This window comes from Cyprinus carpio, chromosome B9, assembly GCF_018340385.1.
Source record: "Cyprinus carpio isolate SPL01 chromosome B9, ASM1834038v1, whole genome shotgun sequence".
Lineage (NCBI taxonomy): Eukaryota > Metazoa > Chordata > Actinopteri > Cypriniformes > Cyprinidae > Cyprinus > Cyprinus carpio.
The window spans coordinates 1,088,167-1,113,881 of record NC_056605.1 but is presented as its reverse complement, the minus strand read 5'-3'; the positions used below and the strand labels follow the sequence as shown (position 1 = coordinate 1,113,881).

Genomic DNA, 25,715 nt, shown 5'->3' with positions numbered 1-25,715 from the left:
TGCAGTGCTATTCGATTTCAGCAGATATTACGCACTCTGTTGCATGTACCAAAAATATACTGCAGCAATTATAGCAACATTATATGGAATATTTATTAAACATCAACAAAAATATATTTTTCTTAATCACAATGATGACTGAGACTTGGCAATACAGGCTACACAATCTTCAATGTTAGAAATTCAGACAATATTGAAACTCAAATCTGTATTGAAGTGTTATTTCATTTGACAGTTTCCAGAAACATAATTCAATCTGGCCTGCTTTGATCAACCACCATGAGTCACCCAAAACTGGTCGAGTACAGCACAACTATCAACAGATGACATAATCTCATGCAGCGCTGCGTAAACATAAATGTAGTGCTGAAATCACATTACAAATGCCAGAGTCTTCAATATAGCAAATTATAATCCTGACCAAAACTTCAATTACAGCATCTGTACAAGTCATCTGAGCTGGCCTCCAAAGACACTTAATAAGCTAACAAAAGATACCAGTGAGATATTAGACATCAGAAGGAGGAGGTGTGAATGAGGCGTGGATGGCTGAAGTCAGCCGTGTGTGTTATACGTAGGCGTTTTTGTCGAAGTGTTTGGAAGTGCCGCTGTATTCTGGCGGAGGTCTCCTGGTGTGAGACGACTGACTCTGTGGCATCGCACGAGACATTAAAGATGCTCCGCTGTTGACGAAAGCTCTTCTGTCCGATGGATACGGTGAGTTGCTGAAAGGGGGAGATAATATCATCGTCTGTTAAGGTTTGGTGACCATAAATGACCTATAGTTTGAGTCAAAAACACCAAACACTCAATTGGATTCTTTGGAGGTTACTCTATATCTTAGGGGTCATTTACATGACACTGTTTTCAACTAAAAACAGAAAACTTGTCATGGGCTTTGGCCTTGCAATTACATGACAACAGCATTTTGGGGGCCTGAAAACAATCTTTTGAAAATAGGTTTCAAAGTGCAAGAAAATGATCCCATCATCATACAAAAATGTGAATTTGTGAAAACGGTGTCATCGTGTGCATATGTGTTACATGTTCAGTCTACAGGTATGTGCACACAGTGGGCCTCCTTCGTGAAACTTGTGTAAATATATGAGTAAATTCGAAGTAATTTGCCCATAAAACAGAGATTCCAGGATTCACAAACGCTTCATAAACATCAGATTTTTGATCATTGAATGTCTATTCCGATGGTTCATAAACAGGCCGCTCGTGAACAATCATTCACAATAAAAATGATCCCTGCCTATGAATTACAGCTACATAAGTTAAGTGTCCAGGAACACAGTGTAATATTCTGCACTTCCTTCTCAGGTTTGGCTCAAGTGATTGGACGCTGGGAAAAAGTGACAGTGATGAGTGCTGCGTTTTACCCAAAGCTGAACAGTTTTCAACTCTCAACTCTAAATAAAAGAGACAGGACTTGTGAAATATTCTTAATGTTTACGCACCATTTAAATGTGATAGGGAGCAGGTGAACATTTCTGTTGTACCAACTAACATCAACTTTTAAACTGAATTTGAAAGTTTACATCAGAACAGTTTTATGAACGATTTACACAAACATTTGTTCTGCTTGTTTTTCATGATGAGGCCCTGTGTTTCTTTATGAACTTTACGTGTTTTTAGTTGTTTTCAAAGATCCGTGTGAACAGGGTTATTTTTTTGACAAAATGTTCTCATCTGTATTTTCAAAAACACGAAAGAAATACATTTACATTATTAGTACTTCATTGTTTTGTAATCATACTCATATTTACTTGCTGCTCATGCCATCAGACAGCGACAGGCAGAAGAGCGCCCCTCCGAGGATGCACAGAGTCGATCCGGCCCAGCCGATGAACAAGGCAGCGCCCAGTTCATACCTGAGGAGAAGCACAGCATTTCATCAGCAACATCGCTCCACTCACCTTCAGCCGGCCAAAAGTTGGTAGGAAAAAAACAGTAGATATATACTTTTGCGCAACAAACATGGGGTCGAAAAACTCAGACGTGATCCTGTGAGCGTACAGAGAGCAGGCGCTGAGAGAACACAGACCTGCCGAGGAGCAACATGCACAAGTTACTGCGTCGTTATATATGAGTTCAGAACTAGGCATTTGCAGCTGTGGATAATAGAGCTGTTCACAGGAGTTCAGAGAAACAGATGTGAAACGCACCAGTACACATGAAGGTGATCCCAGACAAGCAGACGATTCTGGCTTTGGTTTGGTCAGGACCACCGATCTTAGTGCACTTCATGCCGATCAGAGCAAAGATCGATGCAAAGAAACCCAGACAGACTGCAGCGATCATCAGTCCCCGACACACCTGGATATAACCTGCACAAAACATGTGATGTCACCTTTCTTTGAGATTCATTTTAAACGTGTTCATCCAAAGAATGCTCAATTGATATATTTTACAATACATCATTACAACAATATATTTCTGTCATGACAGCTCTCGGAGGGATTGGGATGGTAATGCACATGACAGTGTTAATGTATTTGGTCTTGGTGGAAAAGATCTGCTGCCAGTACATCCACAACATGCTGCTGTGAGCATGTAAGAACTACTGCTGCTGCAAATATAACATACATGAAATAACCCCCATATACTGTAGCATACATGAATCACCTCGTAGCAGATCTACACAGGTGGAGCTGGGGAAGGCGGAGGGTTTTCTGCTACGGCAAACTGCTACAGCAAACACTAGCCAAGTATTTGAATGCTGAGCAGCGAGCTCATTGGCTACCGATACAGGAGAGAACCAATCTGCTGTGCCAATTGATGATGTCATTAGGTCAGATTGAGTTAGACCTATAGGACTGCGCCATCTAGAGTTTCATGCCAGAACTCTGTATTTATAATGTAATAAAAATAATAACAGGATATTAATGTAATGAGGCCATAATTTGGACAGAAAGCCTCCTCCTGTCTTCTTAAATCTTCACATTCCAGTGGTTTTATGGCTACAGAAATGAAATGGCAGATTAATTAATTCACATGAACTGGTGAAGGTGTAGCAGAGAACGAGCTGTTTCTCTGATGTCTGTCCTTCAGTCATGGAAGAGCAGACTGGTATCCACAAACATGCTCTTCTAGCTACTCTCTGGGCAAATATTAGCTCACTAGTTAACCCACAAATGCTACCAAATGAATGGAAAACAGCCTGGAGATAAATGCATCTAATTTATTGCCCTCAGCTTTCTGAAAAGTGCTAAACATTGACATGTTAGAAGGAAAAGAGTCATTTCGGACTGTTGTGAGTTTACCTTGCACAAATGAGAGAATTATTCAAAGAAAAAATTATTTTCTCGAGATTCAAGCCGTATTTGTCAACTTAAATATTTCACAGGTGTGTAATTAAATTTATATTATATTAAAATATAACATTAGAAACTTATTTGTTATTAGCATAAGAGTTTGAGTAAAGGTTAAATTTCAAATGAAGACGGACGTAATAATGTGATATTAATTGGTGTCTTGGCAGCGCTGGAGGTACATGAAGAAATCTGAAGATCTAAGATGATCCAAAGAGCTTGAGCTTCAATGCATCTGAAGATCTGACCATCTGGATAAAAAGTCTGAGTTTTACATACATTTGATAAATCAGTCTCATTTTTTTTCCATAACATTTCTTAAACTGTCAATTATTTACTGGCTTAAATAACAACAATAATAATAATAATAATAATAAAAATACATTGGCTGAATATATACATGCATACATGTAAACATATAAGCACACAAACGTCACAAAAAAAGAGATGTGTCTGACCATCCAGTGCCAGCATTGAAGGGAAGTCTTTGCAGTTGGAGACTCCGGTAGAATCAGTCACACATGTTTTCCACAAGTTGGACCAGAAGGTGGCTGTGGTGATAACCGTGCCGTCGATTGAAGACACCTTCCAGTAGTCTGTAGGTAAGGTGGAGGACACCAGCACCCACCCCGAGGTCGTGAGGATAAACGCCAGTATCTCTCTTGCCATGTTACTCATTGTTCTTCTTAAGTTCTCCAGCTGTCCCTCCTGCGGTTCTCCTGGTTATTGTCCAGGTTTAGCGAGTGCACTACATCAGCTGGCTAATATATTCTCATTTGACACTGCACTGGGAGGGTGTGCCAAACCAAAAGATTGAATGCAGCCACTGAAGGAGACGGGGGGAAGGTGGTAACACAGAAAAATATTAACAGGCCTTTTTATTATTATTATTATTTTTGGTTACATTTTATTTTGATGGTCCCCTTTTGCACATTCTGTTGACTATACGTAATGTTGCACCTACATATCTGCGAGCTCTCATTAGAGTGTCTACTGTACTATTAGACTGGTAGGGTTAGGGTTAGAATAAGTTGACATGTACTTGCAAAGTTTCTTATAGTCAGTAAATGTCTGTTGGAAGACCATCACAAAGAGTTCGCAGATATTAACCAGACAGTCTACTAATATTCTAATGAGAGTTAGTTGACACATAGATGTAATGTTACTTAGAGTTAACAAAATGTTCAAAGGGGACCATCAAAATAAAGTGCTAGCATTATTTTTTACTAAATTAAAAAAGTGACGGTCCACCAGACCAAACAGCAAAGTCTGTATATGCTTTCTTCATCATCTTTATAATAAATAAATGACCAATAAATGAAAAGATCAAACAGATTAAGTGGTCAATTAATCTATCAATAACTGTTCCATAACATGTTGTTTTTATGTTTTCTTCATCTTGTTGGATAATAACAATAAGAATTATTGATAATAAAAATAATAAGACTTATCCCACTGTGTTTTGTAAGTATGACCCAAACCTGTTAAGACTGTTATAAGCAGCATGTGTGTGGGCCCAGGTTAAAAAACAGTACACTTCCATGATGTACTTAAAGTGCTCTATTTTCGCGCACTAATTTTGTACTTAATATACTAAAAATGATACTTCTTAAGATAAACTCAATGTGTACTCAACTGTGCTATTTTGGGACACCATGAATATGCACTCAAATGCGCTACACTTAAGTGTACTAGTGTACTACCACTTGTAGTGGACTACAAGTGGTAACTAAATACATTTTTAAATACAGAGATAGTATGGTAAAAGTGCATTTTAGTGCATACCCAAAATAGCACAGATGAGTACTCTTAGATGATCTTTAGTTTATCTTAAAGGGATAGTTCACCCAAAAATGTAAATTCTGTCATCATTAACTCACCTTCATGTTGTTCCAAACCTGTATTAGTTGCTTTCTTATGTTGAACATATAAGAAGATAAAGATTGCTGGTAATCAAACAGTTGGTGGTTGCCCTTGACTTTTTGGAAGTCGATTGCAACCACCAACTTATACAGGTTTGGAACAACATGAAGGTGAGTTAATGATGACAGAATTTTCATTTTTGGGTGAACTATCCCTTTTTAAGAATACTAAAGAATATTTTTTAGTATATAAAGTACAAAATTAGTGCACGCAAATAGAGCACTTTAAATACATTATGGAAGTGCTTTTTTTTTTTTTTCACATGGGGGATCTTTAGGCATGGGCTCCTTCAATCTCAAGAGTTTAGCTCCATCCCTAATCATACACACCTGAAAAATTGTGTCTTCAGGATTTCTTGAAAATTGTAAGCAGGTTGGTTTCAATTACAGATGGAAGTGAACAGACCAGAGTTGGCCATCCCTGATCTAAATGACCTGTGTAACTGAAAGTGAACATTGAAATTTAGAGGATATGTGTCTCACAGTTATAACGGGTGCTATGTGTGACAAAGGTCACCACTTAATGATTCTTAGAGTTTGGTTACTCATTCAGAGAGAAACCATTACTCTAATACTGACCTCAACAGGTAACATTTATTTTTAACTGTTCCATATTACACATTACCTCACTGTTTGAGAGTGGATAAACGAGGAAAAAGTTTTCCAAAACAAATTATATCTGAATCGCAGAGCTGCAGGGTTTGAGTTTTTGTTGGGTCAGAAATCCATGTCATCAATCTTAACGTGTTTTTCATTATAAGTCATTCATATTAATCACAAGTTGATTCATTAAAATTAGCTGGCTAGGGGCTAACAGGAATTTGACTCTGAATGTGCAGAAGTGTTTCTGCCAAGGCTTTTAGTTCTCTACTTGAGTCCATTTTTAATTCATTTCTGTATGTGGTTTAACAACAAACCAAAAGAGCAACATTACAACATATTCCCTTCCAACCATGTTTTACACATACACCAGAAACTGTAAGATAATATAACACAGCTGCTTCCATCACATTGAATAAAAAAACAAACAAACAAACATAATAATATAATAATAATGTTTTATTTATATAGCGCCTAAAAACCCAAGGACCCAAGGTAAGAAGGTGCAGAACCATGACAAGCCTTGAAAACTAGGATGAGTATCTTACACTGAATACGACAGATAACAGGGAGCCAGGGAGCCATTGCTGTAAAACAGGAGTGATGTGGGCAGATTTTTAGTAAATGTAAGGGCACAAGCAGCTGCATTTTGAATTAGCTGTAAGCAATTAAGAGCTTTGTTAGGTAGGCCATATAATAAGGAGTTACACTAGTCTAGATGCAAAGTTAAGCATGATTAACAGTTTCAGCATCTTTGAAATTTAGGGATGGTCGTAAATGGACAATATATTGAGAAGATGGAAAAAGCAGTATTTAACAAGCTGGCTGATATGGGGTTCAAAGCAAAGTGTAGAATTAAATAGTATGACAAATTTATGTATAATTGGGAAAGGATGAACTATAACACTGCCAATATTAATAGAAACGTCAAGATGAGAGGAGATAGATGACATGACCAGAAATCACTTATGTTTATTTACATTTATGCACTTAGCAGATGCTTTTATCCAAAGCGACTTACAGTGCGTTCAGGCTATTATTATTATTTTTTTAATCAGTATGTAAACAACAGTCCCTCTACATAATTCAACACAGATAAGTCCACCCAGTTTAAGAACTGTTTCCAAATTTTACACAAAGCTCCTTAACCTCTGATGGACCACCGCATTCAGTCTTCCAGCAGGAGATAGAAAGACGTTTACGTTTTATCAGATTCAGTTTAGCTGCACATAACAAAGCCATCTCTAGTATGCTTTAAATGATGGTGTATTGTGCAATGTAAAGATGTGAACTCAGCTTGTCAACCAAGAATCTTTGAAATAATTTCTGCCCAAAACTTCTGGACATTCCCAGGACATATGAACGCAGGTACGCAATCCTGAACTGCATTACAGACAAAAAGGAGGAGAATTTCTTACTTTGCTCATTAGTGTAGGTTTCCAGAGCATCCTGTCTAATATTTGGGACCATGTCCCTCATTATTACGGTTAAGGACATTTTGAGAATTCACCAGTATTCATTTCATAGAGTCAACCATGCCTACAAATAAATCATGTTGCCATTGTTTTCTCACTGCATCTGCAGCACTGTTTTATAGAAAGCAGACCTGAGGAAAACACTCAATAATATAAGTGTGTTTTGTTAAAAGGTCTTAGCTAATTTTAGCAGGCATCTAAACAGATGGGAATTTATTTTTCCATGATATCTTGAAACAACAACATACTTATTCCATTAAAATCTTAAAATTGTTGATAAATCTGTTTTGACATAATTCAAGTTGTTTATGCTGCATAGACTGTTTATCACTAGAGACAATACTGGGGCCAAGAGGGAAACATGCTTATTCAGCTTTGTTAAAACATAATTTTCACTGATTCATTTCATAGTTGGATTTTAATTAAACTATTTAAACAAAGAAAGGCCACAAAGATCTATCTAAATCCATTAACACCTGTGTTTGGAGATCTTAAACGGATGTAAACTGCAACACATTCACTTCACCCATTGACTGTTAACATAGATCACGGGAGCAGGCGTATTAACATATTGAGGAATGAATAAATGATAGTTCATCTGTTTCCAATCATGTCTGGACTCTTTTTGCTCCCCATGATGTTGGTAATAATTTGAGAGAGGTTTGGTAAAAAGATAATGCATTGGTAAAATGTTAAAGACACTGTTTAACTTTATACTCAATGCAAGTGGAAAGCCCACACCGAGGTTGACCAGGCAATAAGAAGGTTGCAGCAAATAGAGATAATCCTGCAGGCAAGGCGATGTATGACACTCTCCCCTGTTCATGGAACCTGTGCCTGTGGCTTTTCAAGGAATGCTCCTCTCTGTGCAACACCTCGAGTGCAAGCATCCACCACATCCTGTAAGGCTGCAAGTCAGCACTCTCCCAAGGCTACTACAGATGGTGGCATGACCAGGTCCTTAGAAAGCTGGCAGAGATCCTGGAGAGACAGAGGCAAGAAGCAGTCAGAGGGCACTCCGCACAAGTGCCAATCTGAGAGTACCACGGAGACCAACCCTCTTGACCCAGGACTGCAGCATGAGAGTCGAAGCTCCAGTTCCCCACCGAGATCACCGACACAAGCCTGCATCCAGATATTGTGATGTGGTCCAGCAGCTCCAAAACAGTACTACTTGTTGAGTTAACCATTCCATGGGAGGCAAGGTTGGAGGATGCATGGGAGAGGAAAAGGCTGAAAAATGCAGATTTTGTGGCTAAGAACCACCATCTGTCCACCTCATGAGATATCTGGGAGTGTCTGGAGCAAGCCTTCAGAAGGCCCTCAAATATCTGGCTGAAGAAGCCGAGAAGAGTTGCTTTTGGCTCTGGATAAAGAGGAAGCACATGTGTTGGGGCACCACCTAGCACAGAGGCATGCTGCAGGGGTGATGGGGAGATGTCCCTGTCACTGCCCGGCCACCAGGAGGCATAACATCAATGAGCGGTGGTACCCAGCGGATGACCCTACAGCCTGCCAATTCTGGAGGTGTGTCAGGCGGCAATGCCTTAGCAGGTAAAGACATATCTGTGTAATAAATTTACAAATGTATTTATTAAATAACATAAGTTAGGGCTGTGCGATATTGACAAAAAATTATTCTGGGATTTTATCGATAACGATAATTAGACGATATTTTGCTGAGTGTGTTATTGTGCTGATATTTTAAGGACTACCGTGGACAGCTAACTCTTTAATTTTTTGATATTCTTCATATTCTGTGTTACCAAGCAAATGAAATCAGTATCAACAAAATGTATCTTTGCAATGCAGAGGAAACACAGAAGCTGCATTAGAAGTGTCATTTAGATGCATTTACACACTGTTTAATGCAGCTCTGAGGGACATTAAATACTTTAACCTGCAATTACAAATGCATAAATAATGATTTGATATTTTAAACATAAAACATTGAAAACTGATGTTTGAAATTATTTAAAAAATGAAAAGATACTTTAAAGCTGCAGTCCGTAACTTTTCTTTTGGTTAAGAATGATCCAAAATTAATATTTGAGCAAGTACATGACCAGCCAGTGTTCAAAACTATCTCCTTACTTTAGACCGATTCACAACGGTAAGCTTATAATAATGTTTTCTGGTTTGAGTGATACGGGTAGGTTTTCGCTGGAAATTCGAGCATGCCGCTGCGTCATTACGTCACGTCTGTAAACATGAAGAAGGTGTCCCGGCTACAAGGCTATCATGTGTGAGGATCCTGCAGGTGTGGATCGTTTATAGCCTTTCTCACAGCTGCTGGAATAATTCATTTTATTGTAATCCAGAAAGGATTGTATTAATGAAACACATGTGAATGAAATTAAATTATATTCCAGTTTCAAATGTGCTTCTGATTACAGATAGCCTGGGATTACACAAGATCTGTATTTTAAAGACAGCCAGATTGAAGGCAGCATAATTTGCTTTTTGAGGTTAAAAGAATTTCTTAATATGAAATTTGAATGGTATGACAATTAGAGATTAGACTGTACAGAAACTGAAATCTACACACTAATACACACCATACACAGTCACACAATGCTGATGTTGTTAACATTGAGAATGTGAGAATAAAGTTTAACAATAATAATAATTTGCACGGTTTGATGTGATATGAGCTAACCGATCGTTACACTTAATCAGCATTGGTAGCGTGATTTATCTTTATGATTTTTTCCTAAGTTGGTCAGAACGAATGTGGCAGACTTGTTACTTGTTCAGATGAGAATATCCTGTGAAAATTCTTATTTGGGTCATATAGACATAGGCTAGAATCTGTGATTGGGAAGAACAGTGAATATCCACACCAGTGTGGTGACTGACTGCCACACATATACTCCTCAAAAATATTAGATACATCCCCACTCGAGCACAACCCACGCAAGAAAGATAATAACTCACACAGCTGCAATCCCAAGTTTTCAAACAGAGATGGCGACAAAGAGGCAAAACTTATGGACTGCAGCTTTAAATGTGAAATTAAAACCACCAGTAGGCGGCAGCAAGTCACTGTTAATTAGTGAGTCATTAAAACTTATGGACTGCAGCTTTAAATGTGAAATTAAAACCACCAGTAGGCGGCAGCAAGTCACTGTTAGAACTGTGTGAGGTGGGAACTGGTCATCTGATATACTCATAACTGCACCGTAAGTGAAAATTAAAACCACCAGTAGGCGGCAGCATGTCATTTTTATTATTTGTATATCTTGTTTTTCACAAATCATCATGGGGTGGTGCAAGATGGCGACCTGAACGGTTGTGTTGGTACGAGCTCTGAGGCTTTTTAAGGAGTTTGCATCTTCTGGGCAAATTTGTATTGTTTTTACAAGGTGGGGAGTGAGAACTCTTTAAAAGTAGAATGTTTTAACTTTTTCATTAATAAAAACCTCAACAGCAGACTGTGACGTACATCGATAAATCACACTGCCAGCTCACGTGTGAATTTTCCAAAATGCCAAAGAACAAAGACAGAAAGTTACTTTCTTTGCTTCTCGAAGCATCATCTGGAGACTTTAATTCTTCCCCAAATACTCCAAAAGGCTGTCCTCTTTCAAAAAAAAAAGAAATACTCAGGAAGAATTCAAAGTCTATAATGCCGATATACTTCGTGCTGTCAATGCCCTCACGGATCGCTTTTCAGAGATTGAAAAACAAATCGCCCAGAACTCGGTTGCTATAGTAAATCTTGCAAAGACGGCTGATTTTGCGGAGATGAAATCTGCAGATCTGCAAGGGTCAAGACTAATAAGAACAAGGTGTTACAAATTGAGCAGATGGTCTAAGGCTAAACAACCTTAGAGAAACAGAAGGAGAGAATATCAGAATCAAAGTGCTTGAAATCCTACAAATTCTGACTCCGGACGAGGTAGATGACATCCGATTTTACACTGACACAATCCACAGGATTGGACGTCCTGGGACTGCTGGTAACAATCCTAGGCCGGTCATCATCCAGTTCGTGCTCCGGACCTACAGAGAGAAAGTCTGGAAAGCTGGACGGGATCATCCTGCAAAGAGGACCTGACATTTGCAGAAAGACAACAGAGGAAGTTGCTATGGGCCAAGGGTAAAAAGCGGCGAGAGAGGAAGGGAAAGAGAGCTTACTTTCATAAAACAGCAGGAAGCTTTTATTGATGCAGAAAAACTGTCTGTTTCGTTGATGAATATCCCGAGAGCCTGGTTTTCTCCCAAGGTTTTTCTCTCCATTCACGAAATAGCGTGCTCAGACTTGCTTGGGTATATCGTTGATAAAACATTCCTCCAGGTGATGTGACTCTTCGAAGTTTGGAGTGGATCAATACCAACTGGTTTGTCAATTTCATTGTTTCAGGGTTCTTTATATAAGATTGTTTTGACATCCAAATAAGATTATTTAGGTTTTTAGTTGTTTAAAGATCTTAATATTAGGGATTTACGAGACAGCACTAAAAAGAAGTTCATGTTTATATTTGTTAGGCTTACAAATGCAAATATAATTTATTTATTTTTTTTACAAGAGACTCATTCATGCAAAACTGATGTTGGATCAATGCACATTTTTCGGATCAAATAAATATTGTTTTGGTACTCTCTGGTTGTGATATTAAATATAATAGTATGCAAAGCTACTGGAAATTAAAAAACAAGTTGCTTAATAATGTGGGCCTTATTACCCAGGTTTGAGAGGAAGCACAACAGATTTTTGGGAGTAAGCAAATGACACATGTTAAGAAATGGGAGTTATTTAAATTTAAAGTTAGGCAGTCTGCTATATATTTTAGTAAACAAGTTAAAAAGAATCATTTACTTAGACTTACTTTTGAAAAAAGATAATCTTACAGAAGATGAAAAAGTCAGATTGGAGACTTTAAAAACTCTTTAATCTGATATATATTAATACTGCAAAAGGGGCATTCATTCGTTCAAGAGCTAAGTGGTTAGAAAAGGTGGGAAATATTTAATTTTTTTTTCACTTGAGAAGTGAAATTATAAAAGACAAATGATCTCCTCTCTTAAAATTGATGATGTACTCACTTCGAATCCAAAACTGATTGCAAATTATGTGGAATCTCTTTACTCAGTTATATGAATCTGTATTTGAAATGGTTAAATGTTCTGACTTCTTTGAGTAAGTTAATCAGTCGGTCTCATCTATTTCTATTCAGTTTCGAGACCTTTGTGATGAAAAACCAAGGAAGCAAAAGATGGTTACAGCTATTTGTCAATGAAAACAAACAACAACAACAACAAAATCGCTGGGCACAGATGGTCTTTGAGTTGAATTTTATCTCTGCTTTTGGAATATTTTTGAAAACCCTTTATTTGAAATGTATAAGGAATGTATTGTATCAAATTAATTATCGACTTCTATGAAACACGGGTTAATAACCCTACTTCCTAAACCAAAGATAATTTGATTTTGGATAACTGGTGTCCTATAACATTATTAAACGTAGATTATAAACTGGTATCTCATGTTCATGCAGTTCATTTGAAATAAGGTCTTGACAAAATCATAAATGAGTGTCAGACTGGGTTTATGGCTGGCCGACATACAAGTTGGTACATTAGACTGATTTTGGATTTTCTAATATGGTGGAATCAGAGGCTTTAATTGTTTTTCTAGATTTCCATAAAGTTTTTGACTCAACTGAGCATCAGTTTATGTATAGGGCATTAAAATCTTTTGGTTTTGGGGAAAGATTTGTTTCTAGAATTGAAATGTTTCATAGATGTATTAATAGTTCTATTAATTCATATCCAAACACTTCTGAAAGATTTCCCATTTGTAATGGAGTGTGTCAAGGTTGTCCTATATCCCCTTTTTATTCCTTATTGTAGTAGAGTTTCTTTCCATAAGAGGTTTGAATTCTCCAATTATTCAAGGAATCACCATCTTCAACAGACACATTAGAGTGCCTCAGCTTGAGGATGATACTGTTCAGTTCTTCAAAGATAAGCAGCATGGCAGTTAGTAAACAGCTTTTCTGTTGCTTCTGGTTTAATGTTAAATGTAACGAAATGAGTGAAATAATGTGCCTTTATGAGTCAAATGAAAAAAGTGATGTTTCTGTTGATTCTGGTTTAATAATAAGATGAAGTATTTAGGAATGTGTTATAGAAGATATAGTGGAGAGACAAGAATGACATTTTTCCCCTAAACTTGAAAAAGCTCCAAACATCTTTAATAACTGGCTTCAACGAGACTTGACTATCATAGGTCCTTCTAACCAAAGGGGTATCTAGATTTGTTTATCCAGCATTATCCCTTTTTGTTCAAGATTCAATTTGTAAAAAAAATTAATGATTTATTTACTAAATTTGTTTGTAGGAATAACCATCATCATTTAAGAAAGGAAGTTCTTCAGGGTCCAAGGAATGAGGGTGGTTTTGAGCTCTTGGACTTTTTTTGATTGAAATTATACTTTCAAAGTAAAATGGCTCAGAAACTGTCTATAAGACTCAGTATGGTTTTTTATATCATATAATATTTTTTAAAAGGTTGGAGGTTTATGCTTTTTGTTAATGTGTGATTAATCTGCTGTGGCATTATCTAATAATAGCTCTCAAAGCCTGGAAGTTCTGTTATGTGCATAACTTTTCTCCACATAAAGTGATCTTGTGGAATGTTTATATTACAGTTAACTGGAAAGCTCTTTATTTACAGAGTTGGATGGATAAAGGAATTTATTTTTGAACAGATTTTTGCTTTCTTATGAAAACTGTATGAATAAATGGCCATTTGATATTAAATATAGAGAATATTATTCTGTGATAAACACCATTCCCACAGGTTACTGATGTTAATGAGAAGCCATATGTTGTCCCTTAACATTTGTAGAATTGAACCTGTTCTTTATTTAAATGGGGTGGACATTAACAGTAAAAAAATCCACAATTAAATTTATTAGAAATGTATTTTATGTAAAGAGATCTATTAAGCCTAGAGGGAAATTTTTCTGGAACATTTGTTTTCCAGATTATTTGGAAAAAAGCATGGCTTCTTCCCTTTCAGTTTTGTATATCTAACAAACTTTGAAAAATACATCTGAAAGTACTTCATAATATTTGTTAATAACTATACTTTATCAAAATGTATGGATATTGATGAAAAATGTTAATTTTGTTCAGATCAGCCAGAAAGAATTCTACATCTTTTTGTTACCATTCCAAAAAAATCTGGGAAGATTTATCTATATATATATTCAACAGAAATCTGGTTAAAATGGTGAATGAACATCCAAAGATGTTATGTTATATATTGAATCAAAAAATGCATGTCAATTATATGAAGAACCTTATGATTTTATTTGGTAAATTTCATATTCATAAAATAAAAGAAATAATTGTAAACCCTGTTTGAAGGTCTTTATGACTGATTTTTCATTTGTATTTTGAGTCTCTACAATGTATTGATAACAAAAAATGTAGATACAATTTTATTCACTAAAGAGTTGGAGTTACTTGAAAATTGAACAGATATATGCTGTCTTTAAGTATTATTATTTTTATTTATTTTTTCCCATGTAATGTAAACCCAGGATGTCTTGTTAAAGTTGTATATGTCCTTAATGTCTAATAATAAAGTTGTATATGTCCTTATTGTCTATGTGAATGGCATTTCAGTGCCAGAATGGCTATTTTTACAGAAAGGCAGCAAGTTTGCAAGTAGGTAGTTTTTTAATTCCTCCAGGGTCCTTTGCTGCCCCTCCTCATGTAGTCTTTGCTACATATTACCAGGCCACAAACTTTGTTTTGTGTGAGATCACTAGAGAGACTCCCAGAGTCTACACAAACCTCTACCTCCAGCAACAGGACCCAGATTTTGGCCTTGCAAAAAGTATTATTACACTCTCCATTCTCAAGTAAGGGATTCGGACAAGGCACTCTTTTATAAACAAATGACATTAATTAGGAGGTGTTTATTTAGAAATATCACATCTATATATTTCACATCCGGAACAGAGGCGTACAAATGTTTTTAGCATGTACGTTTTTGTGAATCACATGTATGCACATTTGAGAAATAATCGTACGATAGAAATCAAGTTATGTAACAATAGCTATTGGATTGTTTTATTGAACCTTAATAAAAAATATTTAAAGACGAGAAATGATTGTAAGATCAAATGTAGGATGGTTTCTAAGAAACATTTTATATGGTGCTGCCATGCTACAAGAGACTCATCTCTCAAAGAACATTTAAAGCTGAATAGAAAAGGATTGGATCAGGTTTCAGTGCATCCTATGACCGAGTGGCAAAAGGGGCAGTTGTCATTCATATTAGTAACAAAGACATGGACAAAACTGGCAGATATGTCATTGTTGTAGTAGAATAACATTAGCAAATGAATATGCACCAAATTATATGATAAAAAAAAAAAATAATCTCATCACTTCTGGTGGATAAATGGAATAATCAGGATTTTAATCGTGTCCTGAATCCAAATATGGACAGGTAGCCGAAAGAAGAGAGACCCCAAACATGCAGAACAAAGTCCAGTCTCCTCCACAGGAACAGCAACCACAAGAGAGACCCAAGACAGCTTCTGCTAAAGGTCACAGCTCCGGAGATGCAAAAGATGTAATTTTAGGTATGAAAAAAATCTCTGTTTGGTGTCCCTTTATATTCTGACTAATATAACAATCAGAGAAATCAGAAAGGGACATTATGCAACGAATAGAAAAACAAAAACAACTGATTTATTCACTTACATTGGATGAGAGCGTTGATAAACAGACATCAACAGTTTAGTTCTGTTCTCAAAACACACCTGAAGAATCCAAGCAATGGCTTCAGGATTGCTATAAAATTGGAGCAGATCTCTGCAGGACAGCAGTCACCCAGGACCAGAAGACATCTTCCTTTCCTTCTGACACTTGTTCACTCGTTAGAGCCCTTGCACAGAGCTTTCTAAAATTTCAAATGATGCAAATATTCTTTAAAAAAAAAAAGCCACCTTAAAATATTGCAACTCTCATTTTACATGTCTGTAAAAAGTAAAGAAGAACACTTCAAAAGTGAATATAAAACATCTCTTTATGCATTGTTTTCAGAAGCCATTTCAATAGACCACATTTCACAAACAACAACACGTGAAGCTTTATTTTAAAAGAAATCTGCTGCCATGGCTCTCTTCATGACCGCAGGTGATGACGTGGGCGACTTCAACACCCCAGACTTTGGTGTCCTCTTGGGGTCAAAGGGCACGCGAGACTGTCTGGCAGGACTCAGCAGCGAGCTTTGGTCCATCTTTCTGAATTCTGACAGGAGAGAGCAGGAAAGCAGATTATTTTCTGGTATATAACCTCTTAGTGCAAAGATTTTGTTGTATTTAATCCCTAAACACACTGCAGGATCTTGGGCTGTCCCAGACGAAAGCTTGGCATCGTGAAACAATCGTGGTGATTTGACTGTGTCTCCTAACCGTGGTCTCGTGTCGTATAGTGAGAGGGCTTCAAAGATAAGCTACGATACAGCATGATCATTGCTCAGTGTGTTTGCTGTTATGATCCACGTTTACTGACCAGCCAATAAAATTGCGACATGAAATCAATGTGATATGGCACTAAAACATAAAACTGCTTTCCTCAAGCTCTTTTAACTTACAGCTTCCACTTTTATTCAGCACACATAACAATGGCTGAAGTGTGATTCATTATGCTCTTTCTGTTTACCTCTAGCGCATGCTGATGACGTTTTATTCTTCTATAGAAACGTGTGTCGTAGCGTACGAGTCAACAGATGTCATCATCGTACAGTCTACACACACGTCGCCTGGTAGAAAACATTTGGGAACCACTGATCTATAGTATATATTATTATCATCAGTATGTGTTGCCTAAAAATCCCATGACCTTCACAAAGCTAGCAGGAAGCTCTAGCAGACCTGACTCTAATGTCTCTTACACCTTCATTTGTCTAATTAGAATTAGCAGCACATTTTTTACAATAAAACACATACCCATTGTTTTATTATTCTTGAGGCCAAACGTAACTTTCTTCATTTCAGATTTTGAAGCTGGCAAAACCTAGAAAAAAAAAAAAAAAAAAAAAAAAAAAAAAGATTGAGAGAACTAAGATTGAGTTTAAGGAATGCACACCGAAGGCCGAGTGACATCACTGCTTTCTCAACAGCACTCTTGTGAGTTTCGTACCTTTTTACTGGCCATGCGTGTGCTGTATCCTGCAGCTTTACAGAAGATGGGTGCGGGAGCTTTCTTCTGTCTGAGGACAAACTCTTTCGCCTTCTTGTCTTTAGTGACTGGAACTGAAGGCTCTTGAGCTTCCTGGTGACAGAAAGCCTAACAGCTCAGTGACACTGCAGGCAAATGTGGCCCAAACCCAATTATTTTCTCACATGTGACCCGGATCTGTTTTTGACAGTGTGAACAGCACAAACCACATGGAGTCTGCTCTGCCACTTCTATATGTGGTCCTAATTCAGATGCAGGTCAGATGTCTGGATTTTACACACCCACAGTTATCAAGATAGTCAGAGGAAGTACAGTGATGTGTCAGAACTCATAAGTATTACAGTCACAACTCTATAAACAAGCAAAACATGAGCGCTCGCATCAAAGTTTCAAAACTCTGTCACATCCTTGTCTTTATTTTTCATATTGCCTGTGGATAATTTCTAGTGGTTGACCCATATATCGGCCCATATTTTGCATTTTTCTAATGCCATAAGTTTTTCTGCTCGGCCGATGTGTTCGATGCAAGACTTTTATTTTGACGGAACTGAGAACGGCAGTACGTGAGCACACGGTGCTCATATTCTCCCTCGTTTACTGTCGTTGTTAAAAGTTTTATCTGATACGGATAAGTCTGTCTAATAATCAGGTAGAACGGTTAAAGGAATTAATGTATACAAAAAGTATTATAACGATTTCTTTTATATTATTAGTAATAGAAAGGCAAACATTATAATACTTTCTCATTTGCCGTCAGCATTAATCAAATACGCATTTATATGATTTAAACAAATCTTTGAATGACTGATGAACATTTAATTTCACAAACCTTGCAAACTTAGTTGAATCCAGCTGTGAGATCTAGTGAAGTATGCGTGTGTATCCAGCATGATCGCGTGTTCTCTGTGTGATGGTCGGTGTGTGTGAATTGAATACTTTTAACTTTAAACTCATGATTTCAGATTATGCTGCACTTTATACATTTGCCCGCTGTCATATTCATGTCATTTTCTCTGTGTGCTGTGTGTATAATGAGTGTTACCCTGGCTTTATTTGAAAAATATGATTCCCAATGCACACAAACTTCCCAGAATACTGACTGCCTTGTTAGTTACAGTGTTCATTTCCTTTTTAATTATGTTTTTATTAAATATTTATTAATTTGTGAAAAATACTTTGTCATCTAAAGTATAAGTATGTTTATTTTAATCAATTGTCAAATGATTTCAAATTTCTTAAACATTATTAATAATAAAAAAAAATATTAAAATTTTATCGGCTTTATAAATGGCCCCCCTGCTTTCCAAGATATCAGCATCGGCTGTCAAAAAACAATATTGGTCGAACATTAATAATTTCGCTGGCTTCCTATAAATACACAATCACTTTATGTCCGTGTTTACTTCCGTATGACAGCGCACTGTGCGAGTGTTGCCAAGTCCACAGTTTTCCCACAGAGTTGGGCTACTCTTTCACTGGTGCTGTTTTTCAACTCCGTGGGTTGAAGCGACCGCAATAATGCAATATTTACCCCGGAATGCAGTAAATAAACCTTTGTTGTGAAAACCTGGCAACCCTGTTCGTATCGGAAAATGGAAATCTGATATCGGCCCCATTTAAACCAATGTGCTATATAAAATTAAAAAGGACTTACGCTGATGGTCTTGGGTCTCTTGACAGCGGTCTGGTCTGCGTGTCCGTTCACCTGTGAAGGCTTCACCTCGTCCTCCTCCATCACCCTCCTCTTCCTCCCTGGTTTGATCCGGACAGCTGCTGGTCTCTGCTTGCTCTTCCTGGTTCTCAATCGTCCAGCAGGCTGCTCCTGGTCTTCGGTGTGGACCGGCTCCACCTCCTGAGCTTCTCCATTGGTCTCTGGAACGTCTGAGACGACGTCCTTCTGTTTTTTCTTCTTCGCTGGTGTTTTTCGAGAGGCGTGTGTCTTCTGTGAATCTGCCTGGGTCTGTGAAGCGGTGGCTGCTGACACATCTACAGGAGCGACGGCCGAGACAGAGCCTGATAAACAAGCAGAAGTGACTTCGGATTCTGCTCCTTTTGCTTTTTTCTTCAGTTTTTGCTTTTTCTTCGGCGGTACAGAAGTCACGATCTCTGCTGATGCAACGCTGATCTCCATCTCTGAGCAGTGATCTGCTTCCTCTGCTTTTTCACAGGTCTTCCTCAAAACCGTCCTCTTCCTCCGCTGCTTCTTCTTCAGTTTAAGGGCAGGCTCAGGGCATGAGCTCACATGTGCTCTGTGCTTGTGTTCAGTGTCACACTGAGATGATTCAGCATCAGACTCCAGCTTCTCTTCTGCTGACCCTGTGGCGTCCTGCTCGGAGGGGTCTGTCTGCTGACCCTCAACACTCTCTAAACCACTCTTCTTCTTCTTCTTCTTGCTCTTCTTGTTTTGTTTGGTGTCCTTTGATGTGTCAGTGTCATCTGACGCAGCCGTCGACTCTGATTGACCTGCTGGAGATAAATCAACAACTGACAAACTGTAATGAGCTTTGAACACAAGCAAAGCAAATGGTTTGGATCAGTGCTGCATCTGCTGCTCCAGGACACCGAGGCTGAGTCTAAGAGACTAATCTAAGTACCATTCCTGTCAGATCTGCAGCCCAGCATCATCGTGATGTATACAAGTATTTAAAAGAGTGCTGCAGGGACACTTCAGAGCTTCTCAACTTCTCATTGTTTACTCGCATGCATGGAGAAGCTGCAAATGTGTTGCTATACATTCAGTGGAATCTCCTTTTAAATCATTTTATTGCTGATATCGCTTTAATACACGTAAATAGATTTGAATCTCTGGATTCACTTAAGGTTTACGATCTCTGTCCATAAACAGTTCACTGCTGTCATTACTAATCGAAACAGAGTCATATGTTAAACATATTGGTAAACCGTGGTGCAGGTTTGATGCAGTAGTTTATTTTTATCCTTACATTGATTAATGTGTCTGATTAATAATCTAATCAATGCGAACCGCACAATTTTTTAACCCCTTTTAACTTCAGCTGACTGACTTAAAACACAAACCTTCTGACTTCTTCAGTGACTCTTCGTCTTTCTTCTCTTTGTTCTTCTGTCTCCTTCTCTTTCTCTTCTTTCTTCTGTTATCATCGTCATCATCTTCATCACTGGACACTTTCTCCACTTCATCCTGAGGGAACACACCTAAAGAGGGGACACAGAACAATCGTGAGTGACCCAAGTATAACCCGTTTTATTAAAAGCTGTCACTCGGAAGAGAGCTCACCTTCGCTCAGGTCTCGGAAACTTCATCCCACAGAGAAAGAGAAGATCAGATGCATTAAATTACACCCAGCAAACACCTTTTATCACTTCATTGCCTGCACGAGTCTCTTTTCCTCAAAACAACAAACAAAACTTACATTTTCACAAACTTGTAGATCTTGGATCTGTTGAAGCTCTGTATGTTCGAGTGACTGGCCGCCGCAAAAAGACGGTCAGCTATTGCACCATAGTCGAACTGAACAAGACAAATAACATTACACATACATGCACAGAGAAACAACCAGACAACCTTCAAAAGCAATTCAACAGCGCTAGTCTATATCTCTCTAAATACAGCATAACCAGACACAGATTGTTTATTTAAGCACCAGCAGTCTCTGATAATCTGGAATATGCAGTTTATATTAATTGGGAATTTCAGGGCAACAAATAGAAAGAGTGTGTACTGCACACACCTGAAGAACAGGTCCACATGTGTCGTCATCGTCCATGCCGTCTGAGAGCAGACACTCCTCTTCATCACAGTCTGACACCAACAACACATCAATCAAATTACATACTGACAATTCATTCAACAACAACAAAACCCGTACAGAGACAAAATGACAATGTAATGTTTATAGATTATGCATATACAAAATATATCTTATGTGAGGACTGTTTTAAGTTTACTTAAATTAAAAGTTATATTTCTCAAAGCCCATTAAATGTTAAAAACAACAGCTTTCCCTTTTACTGTAACATTGCATGGCTATAATTAATGGTTAAATTGTGGGAAAAATGCATTTAATAGAGACATCAGTAACAGTATTATTCTCAGTGATACTGGCCTTCATTAACAATAGGCTACTTTTTAAATACGTGTTTAATGGCATCTTTTTACAGTGTTACAGTGTACATTTAATACCTGAGTAATATTAACTAACTACATGTACTCACTACATAGTTAGGGTTAGGATGAGGATTACTTGCATGTAATTATGCATAATTTATTGTTATTATAATAGTGAGTAGATGTAGCAAGGACACCTTAAAATAAAGTGTCCCCATTTCTTTTATACTCATATTATCGTGTGTACCTGCAGTTTTCTGTGAGCTTTCTGAGAGGGATGTAGTCTTCATCTCTTCGGTGTCCTGTTGGCTTTCAGATTCTTCACCAGAGTCCAGTTCTGCGTTCTGACGGATCTCTCTCTGCAGATCCTCGATGGCGTAAGGAACTTGATCAACGATGGTGTTAAAGATGTTGCTGCCGATGGCCTTCAGCAGGACGCGACTGAAGAACAGACATGAAAACACAGCACCTGATGTATGTGGATATATCTATCAACCAAGACTTTCTCCTCCGTAAACTCTTTATTACTGCTTAAGTGTAAATAGTAAGACTGCAGATAAGTTTAGGTAGTGAGAACTGCTCTCTACACTACAGTGTAATCTCAGTTCAGTGATGTATTTATCATCTGAATGAAGCAGTGGGTGTCATACTCTTTGGTTTTGGCCACAGTCTTGAAGAAAGGCTCAATAAAGGTCTGGTTCTGCTCGGCTGTCAGCTGGAAGAGATAAACACAAGGTCAGCCTCACTCATACACAAACATGAGAATTATTCAAAGTACTTCAAAAGTATCTCTGTATTATACTGGAGTTAAATCACAGTAATGAGAAGCAGCTAGACAAACAGGATTCATTCAAAAGAGAGCATGTACAGCAATGCATCAGTGGCAGAACAGCACCAAACATCATAATACGATGGTTTTTACCTCAGCCGAGCCGACGAGGGCCAGTTCAGTCATGTAGAGGTCGAGAATGTGAAGGACGAGTCCGGCCGGAGCCGCGCTGGAGCTGTGCAGGAGCTGAGCTGAGAAGAGCTGGAGGAACTCAGTCACCAGCCTGCAGCAGGAGCACAGCGCGTTCAGAGTCACGACCGATTCAGCGCTGCTCACGCAAGCTAACTAAACCTAACACTTCTGGCCTACCATTCCAGCTTTCGTTCTGAAGTCATGCATTTAAAAAAACAACACATCTCTAACAGTTGAACTGATAACCTTTTTATAGGTAAGCCGAACCTTGTAAGAGTCCAATATTTCAATAGATTACAGTATACTGAGGGTGTGTAACTCATCAGGGCTGAAAAGGGCAAGAGCAAAGGAAAGCATTCAATGGGAATTTCTAACCAGTTTTATTCCATCTAATTATTAATTACATGATGTGCCAATTAATCAATCTAATTCAATCACAAATTATTCACATATCAATTTGGGCTGAGAAATTAGAAAGAAATATTTTGATTCAACACTGCATATTGATGATAAATGGGTTATTATTATATAATATATAAAAAAATAACAGCTAGAAACCTTGGAGTTATGATTGATGATCAGCTAACTTTCTCAGACCACATTGCTAAAACTGTCCGGTCCTGCAGATTTGCTTTATTCAACATTAAGAAGATCAGGACCTTTCTTTCGGAACATGCTGCACAACTCCTTGTTAAAGCTCTTGCTCTGTCCAGGCTGGACTATTGCAATGCTCTCTTGGCAGGTCTTCAGCCAGTTCTATCAAACCTTTACAATTAATCCATACTGCGGCAGCAAGATTAATTTTTAATGAGCCGAAAAGAATACATGTCACACCTCTGTTTATCAATTTGCACTGACTACCAATAGCTGCTCACATTGATGTTTGCATACAAAACCACCACTGGCTCTGCACCCCTTTACCTAAATTCATTACTTCAGACTTATGTGCCTCTAGAAGCTTGCATTCTGCAAGTGAACGTCGCTTTATTGTTCATCCCAAAGAGGCACAAAATCACTTTTACAGACTTTTAAATGAACCGTTTCCTCCTGCTGGAATGACCTGCACAACTCAATCCCAGCAGCTGAGTCCTCAGAACTGACTTGGGAACATTTCAGTTGCTGTCTATGGAGGGTCAGACAGCTCCAGATTACATCGAAAAAAATCTTAATTTGTGTTCCAAAGATGAACGGAGGTCTTACGGGTTTGAAACGACACAAGGGTGAGTAATTAATGACAGAATTTTCATATTTGGGTGAACTAACCCTTTAAAGACATGGAAAGCACAATGTTTAATTGCCTGTTCTGTTCTGTTCTTCCTAGACCTGCTAACATCTCCACAAACACTGAAGAGCTGGCTGCACTGTGCCTTGACAAACACCACACACAGAAAACATCTCACATCTCTGCAGTACATCAGTTACCTGGACTCCCACTGCTGTCTCTTCAGCATCTCAAACACTTCTCGGAAAACGAAGCGCACGAGCTGGCAGAGAAGAGAAAGACAATGCTGTGATTTATAAAAAACTTGTTAATAATGCATGTACATTATGCTCGGGTACACAAACACAGTGAGACAGGAGAAAGCAGCTGATCCCGGTCACAGATCAGAACAGACCTGGTAGAATTTGTCCATTCGCAGTCGGTCGATGCCGTTCCACTCTCTCTTCATGGTCTGAAGAAACGTCTTGAAATACAGGAACTCTGCGGTTCACATTCAGATAAGAGAGCAGATGTTACAGCAAACAGCATTGTGTGGATCAGGGTCCTGCTCCACGCTGAGTTTCTTTTAAAGTTATTTGCTTCATATGCTCATTTGTAGTTACCTTAAAGTATTTTTAATATATTTTTTATTACCTTATATGTCCTAAATTAATTTTTCACAAAACAAAAATAAGCAATAATAAAAAAATCTTGTAAGAATCAACATTTTATAAAAGTCAAGATTGAATATATTTGGTCATAATCCCATGTTATGAACGATGAAGTGCTATGCAGGCTATTTAAGACTACCATAATGAGATCCTTCAGAAGACAGAAAACCAAAACTCCTACAAGCCACTGTATGCCACACAACTCACATCTTCTGTCCTCCGTGTGTGTGTGTGTGTGTACGGGCAAATGACAAACCACCGACTTCAGATGTAACAAATTATATAGTGCATTTTAACTTTGGCTGCAGTTATTTATGAATGCATTACTGTATCAACTATGACTTGTAATGCACTGTATGAGCACATTAATAATTGTAGTTATAATTACAATTAGGGCTGGTCGATATGGCCAAAATTTATATCATAATATATTTCTTAATTTCGGTTGATACGATATAATTCCGATATCGATATGAATATTAAAAAAGCCAAGAACACCCACAACAGATCTCTGTGCATGCAAACTTATGAAAAATGAATTTGCCAAGTCCATGACACCTCATTTAAAACCATATAATATTTTAGAAAAAAAAAAAAGTTAGTTCAAGTTTTTTTTTTTTTTTTGTTTGTTTTTATTTTTTTTTTAAATGTGAAATCACTGTTTAGTATTCATTCAAACAATAAATGTTTAATATCTTTAACTTCAAACTATAGACTAATATAAACTACCAGTCAAAGGTTTTTGAACAGTAAGATTTTTAATGGTTTTAAAAAAATGATCTCCTGCTCACCATGCCTGCATTTATTTGATCCAAAATACAGCAAGAACAGAAAGATTTTGAAATATTTTTACTATTTAAAATAACTTTTATATTTGGAAATATTATAAAATGTAATTTATTCCTGTGATTTCAAAGCTATATTTTTAGCATAATTACTCCAGACACATGATCCTTCAGAAATCATTCTAATATTCTGATTTGCTGCTCAAAAATAATTTGTGTTGAAAACAGCTCAGTAGAATTTTTCAGGTTTCTTTGATGAATAGAAAGTTCAGAAGAACAGCATTGATCTGAAATAGAAATTGTAACATTATAAATGTCTTTATCATCACTTTTGATCAATTTAAAGCATTCTTGCCAAATACAAATTTCTATCATTTCTTTCCAAAATAGAAAAAGAAAGAAATCATAATGACTTCAAGCTTTTGAATGGTATAGTGTATAATGTTACAAAAGCGTTTTATTTCAGATAAATGCTGATCTTTGG

General features: G+C 37.5%; 2 protein-coding genes across 4 annotated transcripts in view; both read right to left on the bottom strand.

Moving 5' to 3' along the window:
* Window positions 1-137: 137 nt before the first annotated feature.
* On the bottom strand, window positions 138-4,507 carry cldn10b (claudin 10b). Its single transcript, XM_042730569.1, has 5 exons — window positions 3,776-4,507; window positions 2,172-2,333; window positions 1,969-2,050; window positions 1,773-1,877; window positions 138-725 (listed from the first exon to the last, which is right to left on the bottom strand). The coding sequence occupies exons 1-5, from the start codon at window positions 3,993-3,995 to the stop codon at window positions 569-571; spliced, it is 726 nt and encodes a 241-aa protein (XP_042586503.1). The 5' UTR covers window positions 3,996-4,507; the 3' UTR covers window positions 138-568.
* An 11,503-nt stretch (window positions 4,508-16,010) lies between these two features.
* Window positions 16,011-25,715, bottom strand: part of rrp1 (ribosomal RNA processing 1) — a 14,336-nt gene continuing 4,631 nt past the window's right edge. The window contains exons 4-16 of one of the 3 annotated variants that reach the window (XM_042730563.1): window positions 24,191-24,276; window positions 23,997-24,058; window positions 22,536-22,665; window positions 22,264-22,328; window positions 21,852-22,054; window positions 21,237-21,307; window positions 20,919-21,016; window positions 20,783-20,802; window positions 20,563-20,700; window positions 19,181-19,992; window positions 17,488-17,619; window positions 17,295-17,361; window positions 16,011-16,593 (exon numbers count right to left, since the gene is read on the bottom strand). In XM_042730563.1, the coding sequence (XP_042586497.1) occupies window positions 16,439-16,593; window positions 17,295-17,361; window positions 17,488-17,619; window positions 19,181-19,992; window positions 20,563-20,700; window positions 20,783-20,802; window positions 20,919-21,016; window positions 21,237-21,307; window positions 21,852-22,054; window positions 22,264-22,328; window positions 22,536-22,665; window positions 23,997-24,058; window positions 24,191-24,276 (2,039 nt within the window). In that variant the 3' untranslated portion in view covers window positions 16,011-16,438. The remainder of the gene's footprint in view (window positions 16,594-17,294; window positions 17,362-17,487; window positions 17,620-19,180; window positions 19,993-20,562; window positions 20,701-20,782; window positions 20,803-20,918; window positions 21,017-21,236; window positions 21,308-21,851; window positions 22,055-22,263; window positions 22,329-22,535; window positions 22,666-23,996; window positions 24,059-24,190; window positions 24,277-25,715) is intronic. The other 2 variants (XM_042730564.1, XM_042730565.1) reach the window with 2 other exon arrangements.